At 48.6% G+C, this 24,726-nt stretch overlaps 1 protein-coding gene across 2 annotated transcripts in view; it reads left to right on the top strand.

The window, feature by feature from the left end:
* FLVCR2 (FLVCR heme transporter 2) overlaps positions 1 to 24,726 on the top strand; it is a 42,693-nt gene that overhangs the window by 14,719 nt on the left and 3,248 nt on the right. For both annotated transcript variants that reach the window (XM_050897870.1, XM_050897871.1), the window contains exons 3-10: positions 947 to 1,087; positions 5,918 to 5,985; positions 6,776 to 6,879; positions 13,712 to 13,822; positions 14,465 to 14,570; positions 15,037 to 15,166; positions 15,593 to 15,648; positions 17,892 to 17,989. In XM_050897870.1, the coding sequence (XP_050753827.1) occupies positions 947 to 1,087; positions 5,918 to 5,985; positions 6,776 to 6,879; positions 13,712 to 13,822; positions 14,465 to 14,570; positions 15,037 to 15,166; positions 15,593 to 15,648; positions 17,892 to 17,989 (814 nt within the window). The remainder of the gene's footprint in view (positions 1 to 946; positions 1,088 to 5,917; positions 5,986 to 6,775; positions 6,880 to 13,711; positions 13,823 to 14,464; positions 14,571 to 15,036; positions 15,167 to 15,592; positions 15,649 to 17,891; positions 17,990 to 24,726) is intronic.

The following is a 24,726-nucleotide window of genomic DNA, read 5'->3' on the forward strand; positions in this document are numbered from 1 at the left end:
ACAGGGTGCTGGGCCTTGGGTTATGTCTTGGACCTGAGTACCTCTTAAGGGTAGGGAGAAAGAGGCAGGTTATATGGCATCACAGGAATAAGCTGTTCCCAGGAGAGAAAAAGGTAACCAGTTACGAGTGGAGAGAAGGAAGCATTAAGGGCATTAGCAGGACACCAGAGGTGCAATTCCCCTGCTTAACATGCAAAATGGAAGCCAGATGTTTAGCATGAAAGATTGGTATGCTCACTGGAGAACAGAGCTTCTCTGCTGAACTCCATGTAATTTTTTTTTTTTTTTTTTATAGCGTCCTCTTGCCAGCTTGTTCATGTTGCCTGGTGGCGGAATCAGATGTAGACTTTAAAGAATCTGGGGCAGGGAATAGACAAGTTACAAAAATGGCTGTCTAGCACCTGGTACAGCAGTATCGCCTGCAACCAGGATTTCTGGATGCTACTTTAATGCTAGTTAGGGACAGCAGATGGCTTGGCCAGCCTAAGAAGTGCCAGGCCTGAAATAAAACCTGGCATAGGTCATTGCGGCCTAGGCACTAGCCACTGCAGGGCACCAGGCCACCTTTGCCAGCTGGCTTTTCTCATTCCACTTTTGCATTTGTAACTCCATGCAATACTTTTGCAGCTGGCTGGCCATCCTCCTGGAGACAAAGGCATTATTAGTCCTGAGAACGCTTTTGTTGCTGCCAGACACTGCCTACACAAAAAGCTAATTGAAGGCAAGGTGTTTCCCCAGTGGCAGGAGTTATTGCTGGAGAGACCCTGTTCTCTCCTGTTCCTGGAGAAGTTCATGCATGGAGATCAAAGCTTAAGGACGATGGTGTGTTTTGTACACTTGGTTTTACTAGCCCCTCTGCTGTCCCTCAAATGTCTCTACCCACAGCGTGTGCTCAGGCTCCCTGATTGCACTGTTACAAACAGGTGTACTTTATGTCTGGTTTCAGTCTTCAAGGAGAAGCCCCCGCACCCTCCGAGCCGAGCTCAGGCCTTGATCCAGTCAAGACCAACACAGGAGTATTCCTACGTGCAATCAATCCTCCGTCTGCTCCGCAATGCCAACTTTTTGCTGCTTATGGTCACTTATGGTAAGGTCTGGCCTTTCTTCTGTGCAGTTATCACTGCTAGACATGCTTAGCTTCTCCCTCCCTCTCCATTCTCTGCCCGGGCAGTAACTGGCCTGAGTTGTTTTAGGGGAGAATAAGGACAGCTGTGCTGCCACAGACCAGGAGTCCTTCTAGCCCAGTGATCTCCAGCACGGGTTACAAGCAAATGCCTAGGGAAGAATGAAAGCAAGGCAAGCACACAGAGGACAATATGCCCCCACTACTGTTCTCCTAGTCTTTGACTGTTTTCTGTTCAGGGGATTTCCTTATCCTGTTGTCTTTTTTTCTAGTCAGTTAGTTACTTGCAATGAACTAATCTAAGTGCTTACCTAGTAAATATATGGAGCTGTGTCTGAGTGCAAGTCACAGCACTGAGTGAAAGTAATTTCCCAAGGCAAGGGTATGGCTGCCAGGCATCCCAGTGGAGGTCATGTGGAGCATGCAGATGTGCAGACTGCATCAGCTTCCTTGGCAGCCCCTATGAAGCAAATGGAAGGAAGGACTGGAGAACATCTTTTGCCATCTGTCCTTGCACACTGGGTTTGCTGCTTGCGTCTCTTCAGCAGTCTTGGTCTGTTTCTCTGAGGGCAGTGTGATGTGTTGAATCTGTTCCTGATGCTGAATTGTCATATGGAAAAGTATTTTTCTCTTTAGCAGAAAGGCCATTGCGGTCTATGCCTGGCTGCATAATAGGATATACTGTAGCCAGCTAGTCTGTAAGGAGTTCTGTCCTCACTTCCTACCAGCTTGCTGTGGAAGCCCCTCAGGGGGAAAAGTTAAATAGTGCTGGAAGTTCTGCTGTTCTGCCAGCAGTTGTGCCTAAAGGACCTGGTGGATGAGTAGCCAGGTTGGAGAGAGTAAGATGGTGGCTTTATACCTGCTGAGGCTGCTAATGGTCTTTGGAGTTGTTGAAATCTCTTCTCAGTGCAGTTGAAATCTCTTCTCAGTGCAGTTGAAATCTCTTCTCAGTGCAGTAGTCTTCTAGAAATGCCCCTCTCAGATCGCCCTTAAGCTCTGCTGGTTTGCATTGCAGCTGCTGGTTTTTTTTTTTTTTTTCTTTTTCCCATAGTACATGATGTCCTCTCGGAAAGTGGAGATAGAAAAAACTGTCGGGCAGACTGTATCTAAAAGTTGGATTGTGTCATCTGCTCGGTTCACACTTACCCTTCAGGGAAAAGAAAGGGGAAAGCATTTGTTCTAATAGGCATAAACAAGTCCTAGAGGAGAGAGGAGGGCTCTCAGTACGAAGAGCATGTTTAGAATCTGATCTGCCTGGGATAATTCCCTTCTGGCAGTCAGAAACAATGTGGAAAGGCTGTTCAGTGGCTCATAATTCAGTCTCTCTTCCTGCTGGTCTGTGCATTTATTCTGTTCCTCTCTGTGTCAGACTCATGTCAATCTCCAGCTTGACTTGAGATGGTGACTGTTACTCAGAGAGGGAACTATGCAGTGAAACTTTTTTTTTTAACTAGTCTGACTTTAAAATGGGGACAGTTTTTCCTACTCAAGTCAAAAGTTATGTTGGCCAAGATTTAAGACATCTGCAGCCACATGAGTGCAACCGAGTCATCCTCCCTAGCTGACACAAAGATACCTGCAGCCTCTCTTAGCTTTTGTATTAGCATAGTGTGTGTCAGGGGAGAGAGGGGGAAACCTGCTGCTTGTTCATCGCCTCTGGCTGTAGAAGGAATGGGGGCCCTTACGTGATGCCAGGTCAGAACAGGTCTGCAGACCTCTAAGGCCTTGATATTACCAGCAGCTGCCAACTCCTTTCCTGTGGTAAGACTTGCAGTGCTGGAAACAGTGGTGGCACTGCAGCTATGTTAGTGCTTGTGCACCGTTTTTCAGGAAAACTCTGACAGCCTTTTCCCAAAGGCTGCTGACGTTGCTTCCATAAAGCTGAGGCATAACATGGAGTGGGCATTAAGCAACTCTGAGTTTATTAGCTTGGGCTCTGCACTGGAGAGCATGTTGCTACTGGGAGGCAGTAGGCAGGAAAAGTGTGGGAAAGCCTGGGAAAGGCTGGTAAAGTGGGAGTGATGAGACAGCCTCAAAGAATCAGCATTTGGAAAGGTGATGGGGCAGTGAGGAGGAGGCAGGGCAGTGAGATCTGCATAAGGAACCATTATCCTGGAGGATGATGAGGGTGAAGAAGAGGGAGACCAATAGTCTGGCATGTAGGTAATAGGCTGCTTAGCTATAGAAGACTTGGGTTCTAGTCTAAGGCTTAATACAGGCTCCTTTTGGAGCCGTAGGCAATAAACTTCCCGTTTCTGGCCCCTGTAAAATAGAGGAGACACTGTGAGGTCTCAAAAATTTTCTTCTACAGCACATTACAAGCAAACCATGGTAACTATCTAATGAATCAGGTGGGGCTGGACCTTCAGATGTCCTGCTCCCAGCTACCAGTTCTGGTTTTCCTCATCTGCATGGGCAAATGGGCACTGCCCCATTGGAAACAACCCTTGCCTATTTTATGGGCGTTCAAACAGCTGTAATTCATGGGGAAACTTCACTGAGCAACTGTGACATGTGAAATGCCTACAACTTTTGCCAGCCCTCACAAATGCAAATTCGGCACATTGTCTTGATTCTTAGAATATTTTGCCTGACTCTGGTGCCAAGTGTTGCTGCCAACTCTGCATCACTTTCTGCCCGGCTTGGGAGCAGGGGCCCTTCTCTCTCGTGGAAATCGCATGCATCACAGAGCTGCTGTGAAGCTGGCGTACTGACAACATCAGCTACAAGAGCAGTGGCTGGCTGCCCCACAAGGCTGCTGTCCTCTTGGCTGGGAGAGAAGTAGAGGTACACAAATGACTGGTCTGTGTTTATGCCCAGCTTTGAAGTGAAGCAGTAGTGGGTAGAGGGACAGTGCTGATCTGCCACACTCCCATGTCCTGGCACTGCAGTTTGTGGTGTCTCCTAGTGAGCAGAGTGCTCCAGAGGTGGAGATAGGATGACCCCGAATTAGGCTCTTGTGGGCTGTTTTGCCATAGCCAAGTGTTGCAAAGAGCCAGCTTTCAAGGCTGGCGGGCGCCTCCTTGCTGTGGTATCTCGAATTGTTCTCCTTCCTCTCTGGCTGCTGGCCCTGCTGGAGCTTCCAGCCTTTCTGAGTAACTCTTGGAAAGGATTGGGTGGATTCCTCCTGCCTAAAGAGCATGTGACTCAGCTTACTAGCCTTTCCTGTAACCTCCTGACACATGCTTTTGGAGCAGGGAGCGTTGTCACAGGCAATTGGCTTATTTGGGATCATTTACATAAGATTCTTCATCTGTTCTCTGTGCCATGAAGCTGTGGAGCGAGCTCTGCTTAATGTTGTCAGAGATGGCGTGTGAAGAAAGTGTGATGTCCTCTCCAGCTGCCAATCTTGTGGCTCCTCAGAGTGCTTCATGAGCTGCATAGGGCAACGGGTATCCTGCGTCCCAGTGGAGGAGTGGGCTAGGCGCAGGATCGCTGAGTACTTCAGGGTCAGGGGAGCTGGAGGACTTCAGGGTTAGGGGTGCTCAGGGTTTTGTTCCCTTTGTCAAAGCTCTGCCTGCTAGACTGCACTTCTGTATCATATATTGTGATGTTTCTGCTTTTAGCTGAGGCTGAAAGAGGAAAAGTAGGAAGTGGGAACTTGACATGTATCTGTTCTGTCAGGATTTCAGGCATCTGTGCCAGAGTTTTTAAACCCATGCCTCCTTATGGAGCCTGTAGATGTGTGAGCTGCAGTGGTGAAATCTGTGTCCCCATCCCTCCCCCCATCAGGATCACTGAAGCCTTGAAGAGAAACTAACTGCAAATGTAAATGACTTTCTGAGAAGAAAGTTGCGCTGACTGTTACAGACCTCATCCACCTGGGGAAGGTTTCTCAGTATTGCCCAAGGTGAGAGTGTAGCCGTTGCGGTACTGCTGGTCCAGCACCCATGTGGATGTTCTTGTCTACTATAAGCAAAGCTCTTGTTTTTTGTGCCCTTTGGGAAGGTGTTTAACTCAACCAGAGTTGCATGTAAGCTGGAGCAGAGTGTCTGAATGGGGCTTGACCAGTATCACCCCAATGGTTTCCATTCTCACCTTGGGTGATACTGAGAAACCTTCACCAGGTGGCTGATGCCTGTAACAGTTAATCTAACTTCCCTTTCAGAAAGACAATTACTTTCACAGTTGGGTTTTTTTCAGGCTTCAGTGATATCTTTTAAAATGCAAGACTTTTCCCATGCAGACACACAGACCAGGTGCCTGGGGGAAGTGCTGTCTGTGCTTCACCATCAGCTTTGCTCCTACTTGCCTTCTGGTGTTTCTTGGCTTGGAGAGGATGTTTTTTTCTGGCTCTCAGCAGGGAGAGTGCTATTAGGCTCTCCTCTGGGAGGAAACCACACAGGTCAATGGCACTGGTGTTAACCGAATCCCAGGTCCTTGTTAAAGGTGTGATGCTGAGGCAGGTGCTTTTCTAGTATTTTACCTTGGCTAGGCGGAGGAGAAAACTCCAATGCTAAAGATGGATCTGTCTGTGAGGGAGAGTTGAGACCCTATGAAGGACTTGCAAGACCTTTCAGTACCAGAAATGTGCACAGCCCTTCCTCTAGCTGCTAAGGTAAGAACCATCCTGAAACTGCAGGGTGCTTCCTCCTGCATGCTGAGATCTTGCTGTCCTTGGTCTGCATTTCTTTCAGTAACCTATGTCTAGCCAGTCTGGCTGGCTCTCCTGAGACTCAGCAGCCTTGTTATGGATTGCTGCTCCCAAAGATCTCTCTCTGCATTTCTACCGTTTTGCTACCCAGCAGGAGAGTAGCAGGCTCTGAATGTGCTGCATTTTTATCCCCCTCTCAGGTCTGAATACAGGTTGCTTCTACGCCCTGTCCACTCTGCTGAACCGCATGGTGATCCATCACTACCCAGTAAGTGCATCCAACCCTCATGGCCCTCTGATGCTTGCTGTTGTCCAGCGCTGGCTGCCAAAGGAGAGTCTGTGAGAAATGCAATGCCACAGCACTTCTGGCTGGCTCTGGCATGAGTTGGCTGGCTGGCAGGAGAGCATTGGTTCCTTCAGTTCCTTACACCACCCTGTGCAAAAGCTGGCAAGCTCTAGCAAAGACAGCTCCTTTACACCCTGCATGACAGCATTTTCTTCTAAGAAGTTCTTTCAGCAATTGCCTCTGCCCTGTTCCTGACAGTGATTTCTACCTGGACATCTGTACCAGGAGGCTGCCCACACTCGTGCTCTGGTGGCAGAAGGGTGGGGTGCCTCAGTAGCTGAGCTACTGTAGAGCTTATGCTGGGGCTGTGTGCTAGAGAGCTCCTTTCCACGCTGCCTTATAGTGGGCCCCAATACTTCCTGGTCGATCTGGCCCAAATCCTAACACCAGACAGCAAGCTTCATAGGGTTTATGCTGACTCCTCTGAGAGTGTCTGTTCACGCTGGCCAGTGCTCACCTTTTCTCTGGGCTGGCTCAGAGAGAAGTGCCAAACCACTTCTCTTCATGGGCCAGAATAGGGCACTGCATTGGCCCATAATGGGCCCAAAAGTGTTCTTGCAAAGGCTAGTTCTGGTTAGTATGTTACCAGCAGAAGACACGTATGGGACACTAACTTTGGTGTCTCTTCCTCTCTGTGTTCTCTGCACTTTGCTTCTTGTTGGCTATGACTTGGCTCCTGCATTTGTGTAAGTGTGTGTGTGTCTCGCCACAGGGGGAGGAGGTGAATGCTGGCAGGATTGGACTCACCATTGTACTGTCGGGGATGGTTGGGGCTCTGATCTCCGGCATCTGGTTGGACAGAACCAAAACCTACAAGTAAGTCCCTTGTTTGCCTCTGTGCCCCTAGTGACTGTGCTCTTACCCCATACTGTGCAAGGAGCAACCCTGTGCAGTTGCAACTCAGCAGTCCACGGACTGAATCATTGGGAGGGTTTGTAGGAAAAAAATATGGTTCTTCAAAATCCAGTTAGTCTAAAGTGAAGTTTGGAGCCGTGTGTTAGTCTGCACTGGGCCCATACAAGGTCTGGTTCTAGTGGTCCCTAGGGAGGCATAGGGAAAGGATGAGATGGCCCAGCAGCTGCTTTGTCAGGGATGAGAGAGTTCTTGGCAGAAGCAGAATCAAGACTGTACCAGACCATTTCTCAGCCCTTACAAACCAGCTTCTGTGAATCTTTGTCCGGCTTAATGAAAGGCACATTGAATCCAGTGCCCAGAGGCATTGTGTGAGGGCGCGTTGCTGTATTTAGGGCAGGCATAAGGGATATTGGGGTTGCGGGTGGATGATTGTGGGGTTGCTGCCTGGTGGGTTGGGAAGGCAGATCTGGCCAGCATACCCTGCCATCTGCAAAGGGACAGCTAAGAGTCTTTGGGTGTCCTGTAGCTCCCAGTCCTCAGGAACTCAGATCTCACTGACAGACCTCTGTAGGGTGTTATGGGAGATGGAGAGTGGCTCTTCTGTCTTATGTTGCAGTCTGTGTAATCAGCTTTTCAGTTTCCCTGCTGGCTTTGAGAACTGTGCTATAACCTGTTGGGTGAGAGGGGGCTTTACTGGTGACGTGCTGGTGATGAGCCGAAGGCAACTTCGGAGTTCTTTTCCTTGCAGCAGCTTTTCACCTGGGGGAGTCCCACTGCCATTATCCTACCCGGTATCTTGGGCCAGAAAAGCACGTTCTCATTGTGAGCAGCTTAGATGAATCTGGCTAGCTGTGGGCTTGCAGCTTCTGAAGTGGCCTGTGGCCCTAGTTGTCAAGTACAGGGATCAAAAATGGAGAGGAAGTGGGCTTCTCTAACAAGAAAGAATGGTAGCTGAGGACTCCTGGGGGTGCTGGGAAAGAGGAGCAGATGACTAATACAGAGCACGTTGCTTGTTGCTGTTTCTAGATCATTGTGTGCCACTGAGTAGTTCTCATTTGGCAGTCCTGGGACATAGAAACACAGCTGTTACGAACTGCACTAGCTAACTGTGCAATGTAACTTGTGTCTCTTTCCAGCCCTGGGGCTAGTGGTAAGGTAGCTGCAACTGGCACTGCTAGGGTGGTTGGTCTTCCTGATTCTCCCTAAGTGGGGCTAGGCTGCAGCACGAAGGCTGAAGAGCTTTGTGGCTCACAGGCAGAGCCGGGACTTGAAATCTGGCAGAACAGGAGAGGGGAAAAAAAAAGAATCCTGGATTTGTTCCACAGCCCCTGCTTGCTTGGAGGGACCACGTAGGTGGGCAGAGCTGGCTGAGAGTGCAGAAAAATAAGGCTATGCCACCCATGGAATTTATCCTATGACCCCAGGGACTATCTGGGGATAGATTTAGCCTTAGGTGAGGAAAAACACTGCTAAGAATTTGTTCTCCATTGCAGCCCACAAAGTGGATTTCTGTGGAACTAGCAAAATTTTTCTGAGTGCTACAGGGTCTTTATTTAGCCCCATTTAAAAGTCTATTTAAAAAAACTGTCAAGATGCCAGATGTTCTAGGTAGGTACCCTCCCCCTTCCCTCCGCTACTCAGATAGTGTCAGGAACAAAATGGTAAGCACATGAAAATCAGGAAGGAAAGATGTCAAGTCCTTTTTTTAGGCAGCTTGGAGAGAGAGGGAAGCAAATGAATGGGATCCAGCTGTGATTGAGGGGAGCAGGGGGAGGTTAATAACAGAAGGAATTGCAGAGCTCTACATGCGTGTTTGATCTTTACTGTCCCATCAGCAGTTCCTTGAAAGGGTGAGGCTGTGCTAAGTCAGGCTTTCCCCATCTGTCATGCTCAGGCACCAAATGGCCTTGCATTCTTGCTTTTATTTGGCAGGCAAGTCCCTGCAGCAGCCCCTGCGCTGTTCTTATTTTTGGAATTAGCAGGCACAGATTTGGTCCATACAAGTATGTGAGCTAAGTTGTGATGAGTGAGTGGTCCCAGAACTGGGGCTGCCTCTGGTGGGATGGCTTGTTGAGAACAGCCCACCTCTTTGAAAGAACACATTTTGACATCAAGTTAAACGGGGCTCCATGTACATCCTTCATGTTCCTGGCTCAGAGGAGAGATGGGGTTGTGACACCTGAAGACTGCTGGGTGTGTTGGTATTTGTAGGGGAGTCTGGCTCAGAATCAGGGGTTTGGGGACTGGATTAGTCAGCACTTCTCTTTGGCCACGCTTTGCTTTTAAGGGCAGTGTTCACATGGCCTCAGGTCCAGCTGGTTCCAGACAGCACTCTCTGCTGTCATCGCTGCATCTCTGTAAGGCAAGATGTCAGAAACATCCATTTCTCTCCATTGACGAGGCAGAGGACTCCAACTGGTGTTTTAAACTTAGGTCTGTACAGGCCCAAAGTGCATTAAAATTTGGGGGAGGGAGGAAGGACTTGGATATTGGAGAATGGGGCGCTTGGGTCTCTTCCACTGAAAGGTGAATGCTCTCTCAGCCTAGCCTGGCCTGCAATTTGCGTCTTCTTGTTGTAGCCCTCTTCCAGGTTAGTCCTTATGTAGTGGATATGCCTTCACCCTGTCCTGCCACGTGTCTCATATAAATAATTTACCAAGGCTGTCCTTTTTTGTGACCTTCATACAGGAAGAAAGTGGCTTAAAATTGAGTGCCGAAGGATGAGGGGGTGGTGAAAACCAAACCAGCCCTCTCCAATTCTTCCCTTCTCTAGCATCTGACACCTCAGTGTCTTCAGCAGAGATATCCTTCTGGGAGTATAGGGACAAGGCCTTTGTTCAGGGTTTTGTGCAGCCTGGAATGTGCTGTCCTCATGGCAAAGCCTGTGGAGGCCATCTGTCATCCCAGTCCGTACAGCAGAGTGCTCTGGAGCTGCACACAACATCCCAGTGAGCAGCTAAAGCTGTGGCGTGTGGCTGTGGCCTCCCCCCTGCCCCTTGTTCATTTGCTACTTCAGATGTTGCTTGACTCTAGTGTTTTTGCAGTTCCAATCCCCTGTGGATCTGGTCCTGTCCCTTTGGCTTTCCTTGTCCAAGTGACCTTGTGAGACACGGCTGGGCTGGGCTGGGCCATGCCCATTCCTTACTCTAGAGCTTCCCCTGGAGCTGGCTGAGCAGCAGGAGTTATGCTCTCCATTTCAGTCCTGTTCCCTGCTGGTGCTGGCTCTGGCTCGCTTTTTTTCCCCAAGGTCTCTCTTTTCTCACAGTCTCTTGCATGAGCTCTCTAATCTGCCTCGTCAGAAGGGTAGGGAATGTGGGTGGGAGGGCAGATGAATGTCAGGGCAGCTTAGGTTCACCTAAGTGACAAGCATGTCAGCTCCTTCACAGATCTCCCTCTGGCTCTGCCGCAGAGGCTTGGCAGCTGGTGCCTTTGTAGCACTGCTTCCACATCGGTGTGCTGGGCTTCCTTCCCACACCCCACAGCACAGAGGTAGGTTAACGCCAGTTGTTCTAAGGTGGTGTAGCAGGATGCATAGCTTCCAGTGTACGCTCACTGTACTAGTCAGCCTGTTAAGGAGACTGGTGGTACCTGTTCCAGACAATAATTATCAATCCCTGTAGGGCCATCATGGGAACAGGTTGCTAAAAACACCAGAATGCTGTGTGAATGTCCTCTGTGAATCTGCTTCTCCTCCTTTGTGTTCTTCTCTCTCCCATAAGATATTTATGGCTATGATAAGACGCTTATCAAGCAAAACTGGGTATTCTTCCATGCCCTGGTGCCCCTAGGGCCACAGAGCATTCTTCTTGTCCTCCAGTGAACACGGTGACAAAGGCCACTTTCTGAGAAACGCCCTGCCTCAGTGTCTTTCCCCAGGGGTTTCTTTGTTTCCCTATGCACCAGTGTCTACCTGTGTCTCAATTAAACCCTTTTCAAAATTTTGAGTCTTGCTTGGATTGCTGGGCACTAAATCTCCTTTTTTCTCATCAGTGGTATGCTCAGGGGAGCAGGGTCTTGCTAAAGTCTGGTTTAGCAGAAGTCTGCTTGTGTGCTTGAGGCTGTTTCCTGCAGCAGGAGTTGCACTCAGGGCTGTCTGTTCAAGTCCCAGTTAGGGACTGTGGCGAGCAGGCAGCCGCTCAGTGCATGGCTTCAGGGTGCTTCCTGGTGTGTGATTTCCACAGCACTCAAGCCTGCGGTCTTGTTCTTTCACAAGGGCCTGTTGATTTGTTTTGTCCTGCTGGAGCCTAATGATTCAGGGAGGTAGGAAGCTCGTAGTGTCCTAGAGCCAGCTAATGTGCGGGAGATGAGGTACCCATGGCAAGATCAAACCGTTTTCTCCATTTTGTTCCCCACTTAGTTCTGCAGTTCCAATGGAGAACACCTTCAAGAGCTGCCTGCTTCTATGAGCCTGGCTGCTCTAGTTCTCAGTGGGGGGCTGCATGTTCTGGGAAGTTCTTGCAGCTTGACTGATGACATAGCATCAATGTGAAACAAAGTCCTGACCGCATCTGGTCACTAACTCATTCATCACTTTTGCCTGGAGATGGGGGGCAAAGTGCAACCGTTGGCAACTGTCACGACAGAGTGAATCAGATACAAACTACTTAGAATACTTGAAACATAAGCCTAGGGAACTGGGTGAGATTTTGCGGGACTATCCTAAGAGCTCTGCACTGAGACCAAAACTGGCTGTCGGGGAAAAAAAAAAACCAAACCCCCATGTGCCAAGTGTCCCTGCTGGCAGAGACTAAGCTTCTTAGGGCCACAGCCACCTCCTGGAGGCCCGCACTGTGTTTTAGCACTGATTGCTGTGTAGTTTGGAGACTCCTGTTTATGGAAGGAGCACCCAGTTCAAACTTGGTCTGTGCAGCCCAGGGAGCTGTAATTTTAGCCTTGAGCCCCTTTCCTAGTCAGCACTTTTCCTCCACAGCTGCTTGTCAAGGGCTGGGAATCTGTACTGAGCAGAAAAAGGCTTTTACCTGCTTCTCTCACTTTCTGGGGCTGCTCTCTAACTCTTCTGTCAGTCTTTTGGCTCTTCTCCTGCAGCCTCCAGGCTGTGTGCTGGCCACGTAGCAGCTCTCTATAATGGGTTCTAGCAGAAGTGAGCAGCCCCTTTATGCTGCCTTCACAGATGACTTTTTCCCTCCATGAAAGCATTGGAAAGAACATATTCTAGAAATGATACAGCATTGGAGGTTAAGGGATTTGCCTACCCTTTTGATAGAAAACAAAATTACTTGTCACAGTGAAATGTTGTTTAGCCTTTCCATACATTAAATGTGTCTGGTGAACCTTTGTCAGCATGGATCAATAGCTGAAGTCTGAAATTAGCTTCTCAAGCCTGTATTTGGATAAGAATTGACGTATGAGCATGAGCCCCACTGACTTCAGTCATTGCAGCAGTGAGGGAGGACAGAACCTTAGCTGGAACATTCTGGTTTTATCTGTAGTAATTCAGTGTACTGGAAACATTTTATTACACAATATAATACTGGCTGCCTGTTTGGGGCTGGATTTTTGACAGTGGTTGTTTGCATTAAAAAGGAAAAAAAAAGAAGTGAAAATAGTTTGAGGTTTAGTTTCTTTAGCAGAATTCTAGGAACTGACACCAAACACATTCTGCAATGGATTAAGACTAAAATTTGGTAGAAAGTACACAAGTAGCTCGTGGTTATACATTTAACTTCTTCCTAAAAGACAATGGCCAAAAAGTTTTGTCAACTCCAGTAACTGTCCTGCTTTCAAGATCCTGGTGGAATTTCAGTCAACTTTCCTTCCTTCCTTCCCAAAACTATGTACTGTGAAGGGCTACTTGCTATCTCCTGTACTGGAAAGAGCCTTGTTTTTTGGATGTGGGAACGGTTTCCTTGGTGTCTAGTCAGGGATGACAATTGCTAATGTTCTAGTTCTGGTAAAGGTGGCCTGGGCTGCTGCGTGTGGTTCGCAGTACCGAGCCCACTGACGTTCCTCAGCGTGGCCAGGCTGCAGGTCTGGCTGTTCCCAAGATCTGCCTGGCATGCTTCCTGGGCATGGGGTCTCTTCGTCCCTTCTGCCCAGAGACAAGAGCTCATGGCTCAGCCACTGTTGGCCGAGGAACTGGCACTAGCCTTGCTAAACGCTCCCATGGCTTGAGGGTGAGGCTATGAGGGCAACCTGGCTTGCATATCACCTCTCCAAGTACAGTAGGCAGTTTAAACACAGAAAGGAGGAGCAGCAATGAAAGGTGTTTTGGATAGCACTGAAAAATACAGGCCCATAACACTATAGCAGCGTTGTCACCTCTTCCCTTTGCTTTCCTGCTTGGGAGTGCTCAATCCCCTCGGCTCCTGCTTATAAGTAAGCCTGTCCAGGGGGTGCCCAAGAAAGATCAATGATCTCTTTATTTGGCTCTTGTTCTCCCCCTCAAGAGGCATGTACAGTACATGACCAGGGACGTGTCAGCCCATGGTAGGATCTGAGCTTCTTGGCTGCCTCATAGGTGCCTCCTTATAGATGTGATGCCCTGACCCCACAGGGAGCAAAGCCCTCAGTCATGAGGTAAGGCTGTGAAAACTCCTAGGTCCTGTTCTTGCTTCTCCTGCTGCCCTGCTGTGTGTGCAGGCCCTTCAGTGTCCTCTGTCAGTCCAGTTCCTCTGTCTGGGGTAAGGGTGTCAGAGAGCTGTGCAAATTTTGTTAATTGTTTTTTTTTTTTTTTCTTTTTTTAACCATGTGCTACAAACTATACCAAGATCTGTGGGCGAAAAGAATAGGAGGACTGGATTAAATAAAACCCTGACTCTGCTTTTTCTTGCAGACAGACAACGCTAGTCGTCTATATCATGTCTCTGGTGGGAATGATAGCCTACACCTTCACTCTGAGCCTAGGCCACCTCTGGGTGGTCTTTGTGACTGCAGGCATGCTGGGGTAAGTTCATGTGCAGGCTGCTTTCTTCTTCATGTGAACTGCTAGGAGATGAGCAGGGAGGCAGAGCTCATGGCGCAGGAGGGATTGGGGAGAGCCATAGCCTGTGTGTGGCTCCTGCATGGTTTAAGGACAAAATGATCTGCTCTTCCTATCTCTCTCTTGTATGTGTTTCATTAGAGTCAGGGATGTTAGCGTGGCCCTGCTCAGCTGCAGCTGCCTTAAATGTTCCAGGTAACCAGGTGAAAGCGTTTGGGAGGCGAGTGGTACCACAGCCCCATGGATGACCAATGGGCAGGAATGAAAAGCATGGGAACCTGGGGGGCTGTTTGACCATGCTGGGGATGGTGTCCCTTAGAGTTACTTGTGGGAGATGCTGCTTTTAATGCCTTGTTCTTGTAGCAACTGGCAGCTCCCTGCTGGCCTGGCTCTGTGCCTTGAGGCTGTGGGCAAAGGTATTGCTGGGTAGGAGGAAGACCTGTGCCGTGGTGAGGAAGTCAGACAGCTGCCTGAGCTGTGACAATGCTAGGGTAAACATCCCGTGCAGTCAGTGAAGCATCCAAAAAGGGATATGGGCTACACTGTGCCTCTTCAGTCCTCCTTCTGGCAGTTGCTGAGTCTTCCTTTCTGTGTGTTTCTTTACAGGTTTTTCATGACAGGATACCTTCCCCTGGGCTTTGAGTTTGCTGCAGAGTTGACATACCCAGAATCAGAAGGAACATCATCAGGGCTCCTTAATGTCTCAGCACAGGTAGGTGTGCTGTTTTCCCTTTGCTTGCCTCTTTATAGGCAGAGAGATTAAATTGTAGTTCCCAGCCTTGACTCCTATTTCTTGTCCATGATTATTGGAATGTACTGCACATCTAAGCACCCCGGGACCTGGCTTTTTGAATTACGTTCCTCATGGCATTTCTCGAGTGGCACCCATTCTGTTTCTGCTTAGGAAAATCCATCAGGATGCCAGTCATCCTTGCCTTTTCCAACATTGTTCCTAGGACCTGGCTCTTCTCCAGTGAGAGATGGGATTCCAGCCTTAAGGGTCACCTGTCTTCCCATCAGCTGCAAGAAGGTGCCTCTGGATGTGTTTATAACCAAACTTTAGCCTCGCTAGGCCAACAGCTTGGCTGGCCTATATGCTCTGATACTTCAGTAAAGCTGGGAAGCTGTTTGGGCTGCTTTATAATGACAGTACAGCTTGACACTGCCTTTGTTTGTAGATTTTTGGTATTGCTTTCACCATTGGCCAAGGGCAAATCATGGATCACTTTGGGACGAAGGCACGCTTTGGGACGAAGGCAGGAAACCTCTTTCTTTGTTCCTTTCTGTTCCTGGGGACCGTTGTAACAGGTAATTAAATTTTTCAGTGTTCCTCTGCTGTGACTCTTTCCCTTGGGCTTGGCATATGAATTGAAGGGCTTTTGTGTGTAGTGGTGCCTCCAGGAAAGGGCAGGACCCACACAGCAGTCCCATAGCAATGCTGCTGTGCTTCTTTAAGCATCTGGTCCATGTTACAAAGAAGATCCAAGGCTTCTTGCCTTGGCTGCTGGCTGGGGTCTTAAAGATGCACCTTCTACATGCTGCAATAAGGAGTCTGTCCTGCCTTTTTCAGAAGTGCTCTCTGCCTCATCCAGGAGAGTGGTTTCCCTTGCTCACCGTAACGTGTTCCTGTCTCCTCTGGGGCCTCTGCTGCCCCTTTGAGTCCTGGGGAAATTGATTTGGGCTCTGCATAGTGACTTAACTGCCTTCACATCTCTCTTCCTCCCTCTGTCCCAGCATTCATTAAGGCTGATCTCCGAAGACAGCAGGCCAATTTGGATAATGAACAGACAGTGAGTAAACCCCCCTTCAATCCCTGCTGTGCCCCTGCTATTAGCTCAGGACAACAGCCAACCTCTCCCCTTTCTAGGAATGGGGCTGGCCCTTTCTGAGTTACAATTGCAGCTGCGATTCTCTTCTCTTATCCCACCACTTCTTGCCCAGCCTGTGGGGAAGCTCCTTGTTGGCGTTTTCAGACAGGTGGCTGTAATCCCAGCTCTACCAGCTGCTGGGGCCTCTGTTTGCTTGCTGTTAATCTCTCACAGAATCTGTAGGCTCTGGTCTTCTGGGAGTCTGCAGGGCTTCACACATCTTCATATCGGCTAGGGACAGATGTAGGGCAGCGCTGTGCTCGCTTCTCTTCCCTGACAATGCACTGAGCCCTCCAGTGCTTTGCCCATGTTTCGAGCTGGGTAACTTATTATTCCAGGCCCCTAGGGAGGCAGGTTATTCCTCTTGTTCCCTGTCCTCAGCTGCCAAGTGGGGTTTAGTGTATGGGACTGGAGGAAGCTAGGTGGCAAAGCCCAAATGAGGGCTTGAGAAGCCTGCTCCCCACACTTTGCGCAGTGCTGCAGACAAGGCTGGTAGTTCATATGTGCACACCAGAGCTCAGGGTATGATGTCCCTGTGGCATGCTGTGCAATAAATGCAGCTGTTTGCATGTGGGAGAGGGCCTCCGGTGAACTAATTGCAGTGGATACTCTTAGAAGCTCTCCCTGCAGGGAAAGGGAGGGGACTGGTGGTTGTTTGAGGCTCTTTTACTTATTGCTCTGGGCTCCTCTTCTAGGACGTTAGCAGAGACGTCCACTCAACGTTCATGAAGCCATCAGTGACCATGACTAGCAAAGTGCATAAGCTCAGCTCTCTGCTGGCTCGAGTCAGCTCTTTTCAGAAGACAGTGCTGCCTTCCTCCAGATAATCTAACCAGTCCGATCTGGAGAGAGACCAGAAGGTCCAAGAAGCAGCTCTGCTCCGACCGGCTGCTCAGGAAGGTGGATTTTCAATTACAAAATATATGCTTTTTTATTTATTTTTACTGAACTATCTGAGCACAAATGCAGAGGGTAGGATAAGTAAAGGGAATTGATGCTGCCTTGAGTAGTTCTTGCACATATAATTCTAGACTAGATGGGGGAGAAAAAGGCTGTACAATTTATCTAGCTTGGGTGAAGGAGTCCCTCCCCCATTGTCATAACTTAAAAAGAATTCCTGCTTTTTTTTCTGCTCTGGGGCTTACAACTTTGGCTGATTTTTAGCAGTGGTGACCATCATGGTCTACAGGACCAAGCTAGAAGACAATTGCTCTCCCAGAATCCTGGCATGAATGGGGCTAACTGGAACACATTTAGCTAAGCTGAGCTGGGGTAAAGACCAGTCTGTTTTGATATACACCAGACTGCTTGTATCCTTTGATTAACAGTGCTGAAGTCAAAGATAGAAGATGAATTGTAAGGCCAAACCATCCTCCGCAAGCCCTGAGGCAGCAGGGTTGTAATGAGAGGTGCTGGTGGCACTGTGAGTTAATTTATAACACGTATGTGGAAGGCCCAGGAAATATCAAGGTCCTTCAGCAGCAAACATGATGCCTAGCAGTAGTAAGGTCCTTTCCCTGTGTCAGACACTTCTCTCACCAGATGAATTGTACACTTTTGCTGAAGCCATTTTTAGTATAAATACAATTGTAAGAACTTGCTGCTGGAGTGGGGAGGGTGTTGAGACCAGAGCAAAGGTGGTACAGGTGTCATTTCTATAATCCTAAAAGCCTCCAGAACTGACTGTAGTAAGAACCAGAGGGATGTCTGTGAGGTAACAGGTCTCAGTCAATCAAAAACGTCACTGGCAGCTCCTTCCTCCTGAGGAGTCATGATCTGAGGAAGTCATGACAGACACCCCACCTCACACCCAAATGTAGCCTCCACATGGCTGAGCTCACCTGGGTACTTCTCAAGCTTAACAAACAACCCCAGGTGCTCGACCAACTGAAGGTGGGCTGAAGCTGGTGTTCTGCGCTAACATGGATGCCTCAGTTAGGGGAGCAGCAAGCTGGGCTTGAGCATTGTGTGCTGCCTTTGTGGAGAGCTCTGATGGAGTCAGGTACTGGAGCTTTTCTACATGGCACAGCTGCCTTACACATGCTTGGGTGATTTTACTGTTTTTTTTCCTTTGCCTGTTCCTCTTTTTTATTTCCCCCCCTTTCATTTCCCTCCTTACTTGCCTCCATCTCTTCTGGGATGGTGACTTGTAGCTGTTGTTACAGAGACTCCAAGGCAGCAATCAGATCATGGATTACGGGACTGTAGCTTGTAACCCTAACCCCATCAATTCCCATTCCTGCTCACTAGCTCATACACAAAGGTAGGAGAATCGCACTAATCTGCTTCTCTGAACGCTCACGGGTAGCACAGGCACCAAGCCAATGGCACTTTTGGGGTGACAGCAATGGCCATAGAGTACCAAGAATCTTTCTGGCCTTCTCGGGTACCCACCTGAGAGGAAAGACAAAACAGCTTTCAAGAACAGAGTGGAGATCCCACCAGACTCATGTCAGATAGGGGCATAGGGATTCAACTAGGTGCAGCAAGGCAAAGTCTGGTGCTGGAGCAGATGGAGAACTGAATTGTCAGTAAATTACTGGGGAGAGGAGGTGCAGGCATTTGGAGACTCTTCTCTGACGTTACTTTTATAGTCCAGATTCTTGGCTGGAAGTGATACCAGGAGCCCTGTAGAAGAGTTGGCTTTGATCACAGCCAGGGCACATGGCCGACTTCAAGAAGGAAGTTTAAAAACATCTAGCAATAACAGAGTCATTGGGTTGGTGCCTTTTGGTATAAGAATGCCTGAAAATTGTAAAGCTCTGTGCTTGCTAATCTGTGAATCTCAACGGCACTTGGCATTTTCTCAGCTGTTGCTCGAGGTGTAATGCTTTATTACTCACTGTCCTCTGCTTCACACTGACTGGCTGATCTGCCAAGTTAACCATGCTACCCTTTGCTTTTCAAGGTGTTCATTGAGTGTGTGTATCACCTAGAGCCACAGCCAACAGGACTAACAGGCAAAAGCAGAGTGAGTCCATTGGGAAAAACAGCCTTAATCCTGCTAAGACTAGAGCATGTGCTACAGGGAGCGTGAAGCTGCCATGCTTTGATGCAAGCGTGAGGAAGAGTCCCATGGGCAGGGAAAGATTTGACTCCAGGCTGAGTGCTTCTGAAGCTGTCTCCATGCTGCAGTCTGTGGCAGTTTTAGTAGGGTACACGTGTGGTGTTGATTTGGGACCAGGTAGTTGAGAACCTGTAACTGCATGAGCTGGGCAAGCCTGCTTGGGGTATACTGGTACTTTTTTGATGGCTGAAGTTTATGTCACCACCTTTGTTAGCAGACCTAGCTTGGTACAATTGCCAGTGTTACAACTGAGATCCCAGTTGCAAAATAGACACTGCAAGGCTCAGGCATGTTGCTGTATATGCCCTGCATCAAAACTGCTTCCATAAAGAAAAAAAGATGGGTCATTGTCATAGGAAACTCCCTTCTGAAGGGAACAGAAGGCCCAATATGCAGACCAGACCCACTTCTTAGGGAAGTCTGCTGCTTCCCTGGGGCCCAGGTTAAAGATGTGAAGAGAAAGCTTCCTACGCTGGTACAGCCCTCAGATTATTATCCATTATTGATTTTTCAGGTAGGCAGTGATGAAGTTGCAACAAGAAGTCCGAGGACAATCACAAGAAACTTCAGGGCCTTGGGACGACTGGTTAAGGGATCAGGAGCACAAGTAGTGTTCTCCTCTATCCTTCCAGGTGCAGGGAATGATGAGGGAAGAAACAGGAAGAGCCAGCAGATCAATACCTGGCTCCAAGCCTGGTGTCACCAGCAGAATTTTGGGGTTTTTGATCATGGGTCGGTTTACACAACACCAGGCCTGCTGACAATAGATGGGGTACATCTGTCTCAAAGGGGGAAAAGGATCTTTGCACAGGAGTTAGCAGGGCTCATTGGAAAGAGCTTTAAACTAGATTTAAAGGGGGAAAGGGATAAAACCAGGCCCACTAGTGATAAGCCTGGGGGCAGCACGCCCATGTTTAAGGGACGGTGTACTAGCGAGGTCCTTTGGTCTGCCGTCTCAGTGGAGGTAGGGGATGGAGATCCATGTGGCAGCAAAGATGCAAGGGTTATTGATGTGTTAGAAACCACGGAAGCACCTGAAAATGGTCACGTAGGAACTGGGGCTTCTCCCCCCAAAAAGGGAGCAGGATCAAGAGCCCAACTGAAGTGCATCTACACCAATTCACACAGCATGGGCAACAAACAGGAGGAGCTGGAAGTCATTGTGCAGCAGGAAAACTATGATATAGTTGCCATCACGGAAACATGGTGGGGTGACTCGCACAACTGGAGTGCTGCAATGGATGGCTATAAACTCTTCAGAACAGATAGGCAAGGAAGGAGAGGTGGTGGGGTAGCCCTGTGTGTTAGGGAGTGTTTTGACTGTCTAGAGCTTAATGATGGTGATGATAGGGTTGAGTGTTTATGGGTAAGAATCAGAGGGAAGGCCAACAAGGTAGATATCATGGTGGGAGTCTGTTATAGACCACGTAACCAGGATGAAGAGGCAGATGAAATGCTCTATAAGCAGCTGGGAGAAGTCTCAAAATTGCTAGTCCTTGTTCTTGTGGGGGACTTCAACTTACCAGATGTCTGCTGGAAATACAATACAGCACAGAGGAGACAGTCTAGGAGGTTCCTGGAGTGTGTGGAAGATAACTTCCTGACACAGCTGGTGAGTGAGCCAACTAGAGAAGGTGCCTCGCTGGACCTGTTGTTCGCGAACAGAGAAGGACTTGTGGGTGATGTGATGGTTGGCGGCCGTCTTGGGCATAGCGATCACGAAATGATAGAGTTTTCGATTCTTGGAGAAGTAAGGAGGGGAGTCAGCAGAACTGCCACCTTGGACTTCCAGTGGGCAGACTTTGGCCTGTTTAGGAGACTGGTTGACAGAGTCCCTTGGGAGGCAGTCCTGAAGGGCAAAGGAGTCCAGGAAGGCTGGATATTCTTCAAAAAGGAAATCTCAAAGGTGCAGGAGCAGGCCGTCCCCATGTGCCGAAAGATGAGCTGGTGGGGAGGAAGGCCAGCCTGGCTCAACAGAGAGCTTTGGCTGGAACTCAGGAAAAAAGGGAGAGTTTATGACCTTTGGAAGAAGGGGCAGGCAACTCGGGAGGACTACAAGGATGTCATGAGGTTATACAGGGAGGAAAATTAGAAGGGCCAAAGCCCAGCTAGAAATTAATCTGGCTACTGCTGTAAAAGACAATTAAAAATGTTTCTATAAATACATTAGAAGCAAAAGGAGGACGAAGGAGAATCTCCATCCTTTATTGGATGCGGGGGGAAACATAGTGACAAAGGATGAGGAAAAGGCTGAAATACTTAATGCCTTCTTTGCCTCAGTCTTTAATAATAAGACCAGTTGTTCTCTGGGTACCCAGCCCCCTGAGCTGGAAGACAGAGACAGAGAGCAGAATGAAGCTGCCATAATCCAAGGGGAAATGGTTAGCGACCTGCTACGCCACTTAGACACACACAAGTCTATGGGGCTGGATGGGATCCACCCAAGGGTACTGAGGGAGCTGGCGGAAGTGCTCACCCAGCCACTTTCAATCATTTATCAGCAGTCCTGGCTAACTGGGGAGGTTCCAGTTGACTGGAGGTTAGCAAATGCGACGCCCATCTACAAGAAGGACCAGAAGGAGGATCCGGGGAACTACAGGCCTGTCAGTCTGACCTCGGTGCCAGGGAAGGTTTTGGAGCAGATAATCTTGAGTGCCATCACACAGTGCATACAGGACAACCAGGTGATCAGGCCCTGCCGGCATGGGTTTATGAAAGGCAGGTCCTGCTTGACTAACCTGATCTCCTTCTATCACAAGGTGACCCGCTTAGTGGATGCGGAAAAGGCTGTGGACATTGTCTACCTAGACTTTAGTAAAGCCTTTGACACTGTTTCCTACAGCATTCTCCTGGAGAAATTGGCTGCTCATGGCTTGGACAGGCATGCTCTTCGCTGGGTAAAAAAACTGGCTGGATGGCTGAGCCCAAAGAGCTGTGGTGAATGGAGTTAAATCCAGATGGTGGCCAGTCACAAGTGGTGTTCCCCAGGGCTCAGTGGGGCCAGTTCTGTTTAATATCTTTATCAATGATCTGGTGCAATCAAGGGGATTGAGTGCACCCTCAGGAATTTTGCAGATGACACCAAGTTGGGTGGGAGTGTTGATCTGCTTGAGGGTAGGAAGGCTCTACAGAGGGATCTGGGCAGGCTGGATCGATGGGCCAAGGCCAATTGTATGAGGTTCAACAAGGCTAAGTGCCACGTCCTGCACTTGGGTCACAACAACCCCATGCAATGCTACAAGCTTGGGGAAGAGCGGCTGGAAAGCTGCCCGGCAGAGAAGGACCTGGGGGTGTTGGTCAACAGCTGGCTGAATATGAGCCGGCAGTGTGCCCAGGTGGCCAAGGCGGCCAACAGCATCCTGGCTTGTATCAGAAATAGTGTGGCCAGCAGGACTAGGGAAGTGATCGTTCCCCTGTACTTGGCACTGGTGAGGCTGCACCTCGAATACTGCGTTCAGTTTTGGGCCCCTCACTACAAGAAAGACATTGAGGTGCTGGAGTGTGTCCAAAGAAGAGCAACGAAGCTGGTGAAGGGTCTAGAGCACAAGTCTTATGAGGAGCAGCTGAGGGAACTGGGGTTGTTTAGCCTGGAGAAAAGGAGGCTGAGGGGAGACCTTATTGCTCTCTGCAACTACCTGAAAGGAGGTTGTAGTGAGGTGGGTGTTGGTCTCTTCTCCCAAGTAATAAGTGATAGGACAAGAGGAAGCGGCCTCAAGTTGCACCAGGGGAGGTTTAGATTGGCTATTAGGAAAAATTTCTTCACCGAAAGGGTTGTCAAGCATTGGAACGGGCTGCCCAGGGAAGTGGTTGAGTCACCATCCCTGAAGATATTTAAAAGACGTGTAGATGTGGCACTTAGGGACATGGTTTAGTGGTGGACTTGGCAGTGTTAGGTTAACGGTTGGACTCGATGATCTGGACTCGATGATCTTAAAGGTCTTTTCCAACCTAAACAATTCTATGATTCTATGGCTGTTGCAATGAGAAGACTGACACTCAGTCAGATGTGAGCTTCCAGAGGATGCAGAGCGGTGGAGTTGTGCAGGCCTCACACTTCCCACTGAAACACTATACTGTTGGCTGTGTAGCCCTTTTGATGACAGTGGGTCTTCCCCTGTCTTGACCCAATGGAGGTGCAGTCCCACGGTGGAGGAAGGCAGCTGGCTTATTGTTTTCTCTGGGGGCCCTTCATCCGGAGTATTGGCTTAACAAGGTGTGATACTTCCTGGTGAAGAAATAGAAATGATCTGATGGAAAACTGTCAAAACCTTTAGCTGGATGTTCCGCTGTTGAGTGGCTTTGGTGCAGAGTAGGACTGTGGAACAGCCTGATTTCCCAGTGTATTAAGGAACACACAAGGGAAAAACCCACATGCTGATTCCCACAGGGAAAGATCTTCCATTTTCACCTAGTAGTGGCTTCTGGTGATGAAATAGAAAGCCTAGAATCTGGCTGAGCTGTTGACTTTGCAGGGAGAAGAGCAATGTATGAAGCCATAGCTTCAGTGACAAGAGTTAGCGTTTATCAGCCTTGACTCTCTGCCCAGGAATCACAGCCTCTCAGTAGCTACCTGTCAGAGCTTTTGGCCACTGTGTCCACACTGCAGGATGGTTTCCCTTCTTCCTGCAGGACCTGCCTTGTGTTCACAAGTAGTTTGTCTTCTGTTGGAGCCCTTATCTGCTTATGGTTATAATTAAACAGATGTTGCAATTAGTAGAACTTGTAGTGGGAACTAAATTAGCCTAATGGCATTGTGGACACCTTGTTCTCTATTAATAAAGCTGTGGTGTGGTTCCAACAATCCTCCCACTTCTGTCTGCCTCAGTTCCCAGGGCACCAGCAGGGCTAGCTTTCTGTACCTCAGGACACTCGGATCAAACGCCCGTTTTACATGATAATGAATCTCTTTGTGGGCTGCCTTTGTTGTAAGTGCATCTGAAGCCATTCCAACATTGTGCCTTAAGGTTTCATGGTAGTGTCAGTTGATTCAGCATACACAGAATACACGTTATACTCATGTATATGCTGTGTACAGCCTGTGCTCATCTGCTCCTGGTTTCCAGCATCCATGCAAACCTTCCTGCATTGTTTCTTTGCATTATGAAATAAGCATCTTTGCTGATTTTCCATGGTTTGTTTTGACTTGGGAGTGAATTGTTCAAGAAAAGTATTAGGAAACATTTCTTTGGAAATACTTTTAAGCTCGTGTGGGTTTTTAAGAAAGAAGCTATCATATGAAGTGCAGGATTCCAAAATGGCAGGACTATCTTTTCATTCAAACTGGGCTTTGCTGGCCCTCTTTGAAACTTGCAAATTTGATTAATGTGTGTTCAGGGCACTTGAGACTACTTTGTGCCTGTCTTATATAGTGGTAGATAAATTGAAATTTTTGTGTGTGTGTGTGAAGAACCTATTCTTGATAGCAGAGAGTAGGGAGTAAAGTGGTTTCAGACTTCGTCCTGGTTTTTGAATTGTAATGAAATTAAAAACTTTTGTCTGGAGTGTTATGCTACCAGCAGGGCTGAGCACTGATGAGTGGATGACTTTGGATGATCAGTGACCTGCTCTAGGCGTACAGACACAGCAAGGGATTTGGTTAAAACAGGACTGAAGTTCTGCTGTGTCCTCAAACCATGTCCTAGATAAGTCAGGACTCAATCAGGGCCAAGTGCCTTTTTTTGCTGATTGTATGTTTGCCTGGATGCAAAGATGCATCTGATGGATCTCAGTGGAATACCCAAAAGCATGTTGCTTTTTCCTCCCAAGGCCAGTGTGATTTAGAGGCTGGCTTAGGGCGTTAGGAAAAGCATCCACCCTCAGTAACTTACTGGAGTCCCTTGCAAGCTGTAGCATGCTTACTTTCTAGTGAAATACTGCCAATAAAAAAAACCTGCTGGAATTTTGTGTAGTAGGCACAAATGGTGTGTACCCTC

This window comes from Gymnogyps californianus, chromosome 5 (assembly GCF_018139145.2).
Source record: "Gymnogyps californianus isolate 813 chromosome 5, ASM1813914v2, whole genome shotgun sequence".
Lineage (NCBI taxonomy): Eukaryota > Metazoa > Chordata > Aves > Accipitriformes > Cathartidae > Gymnogyps > Gymnogyps californianus.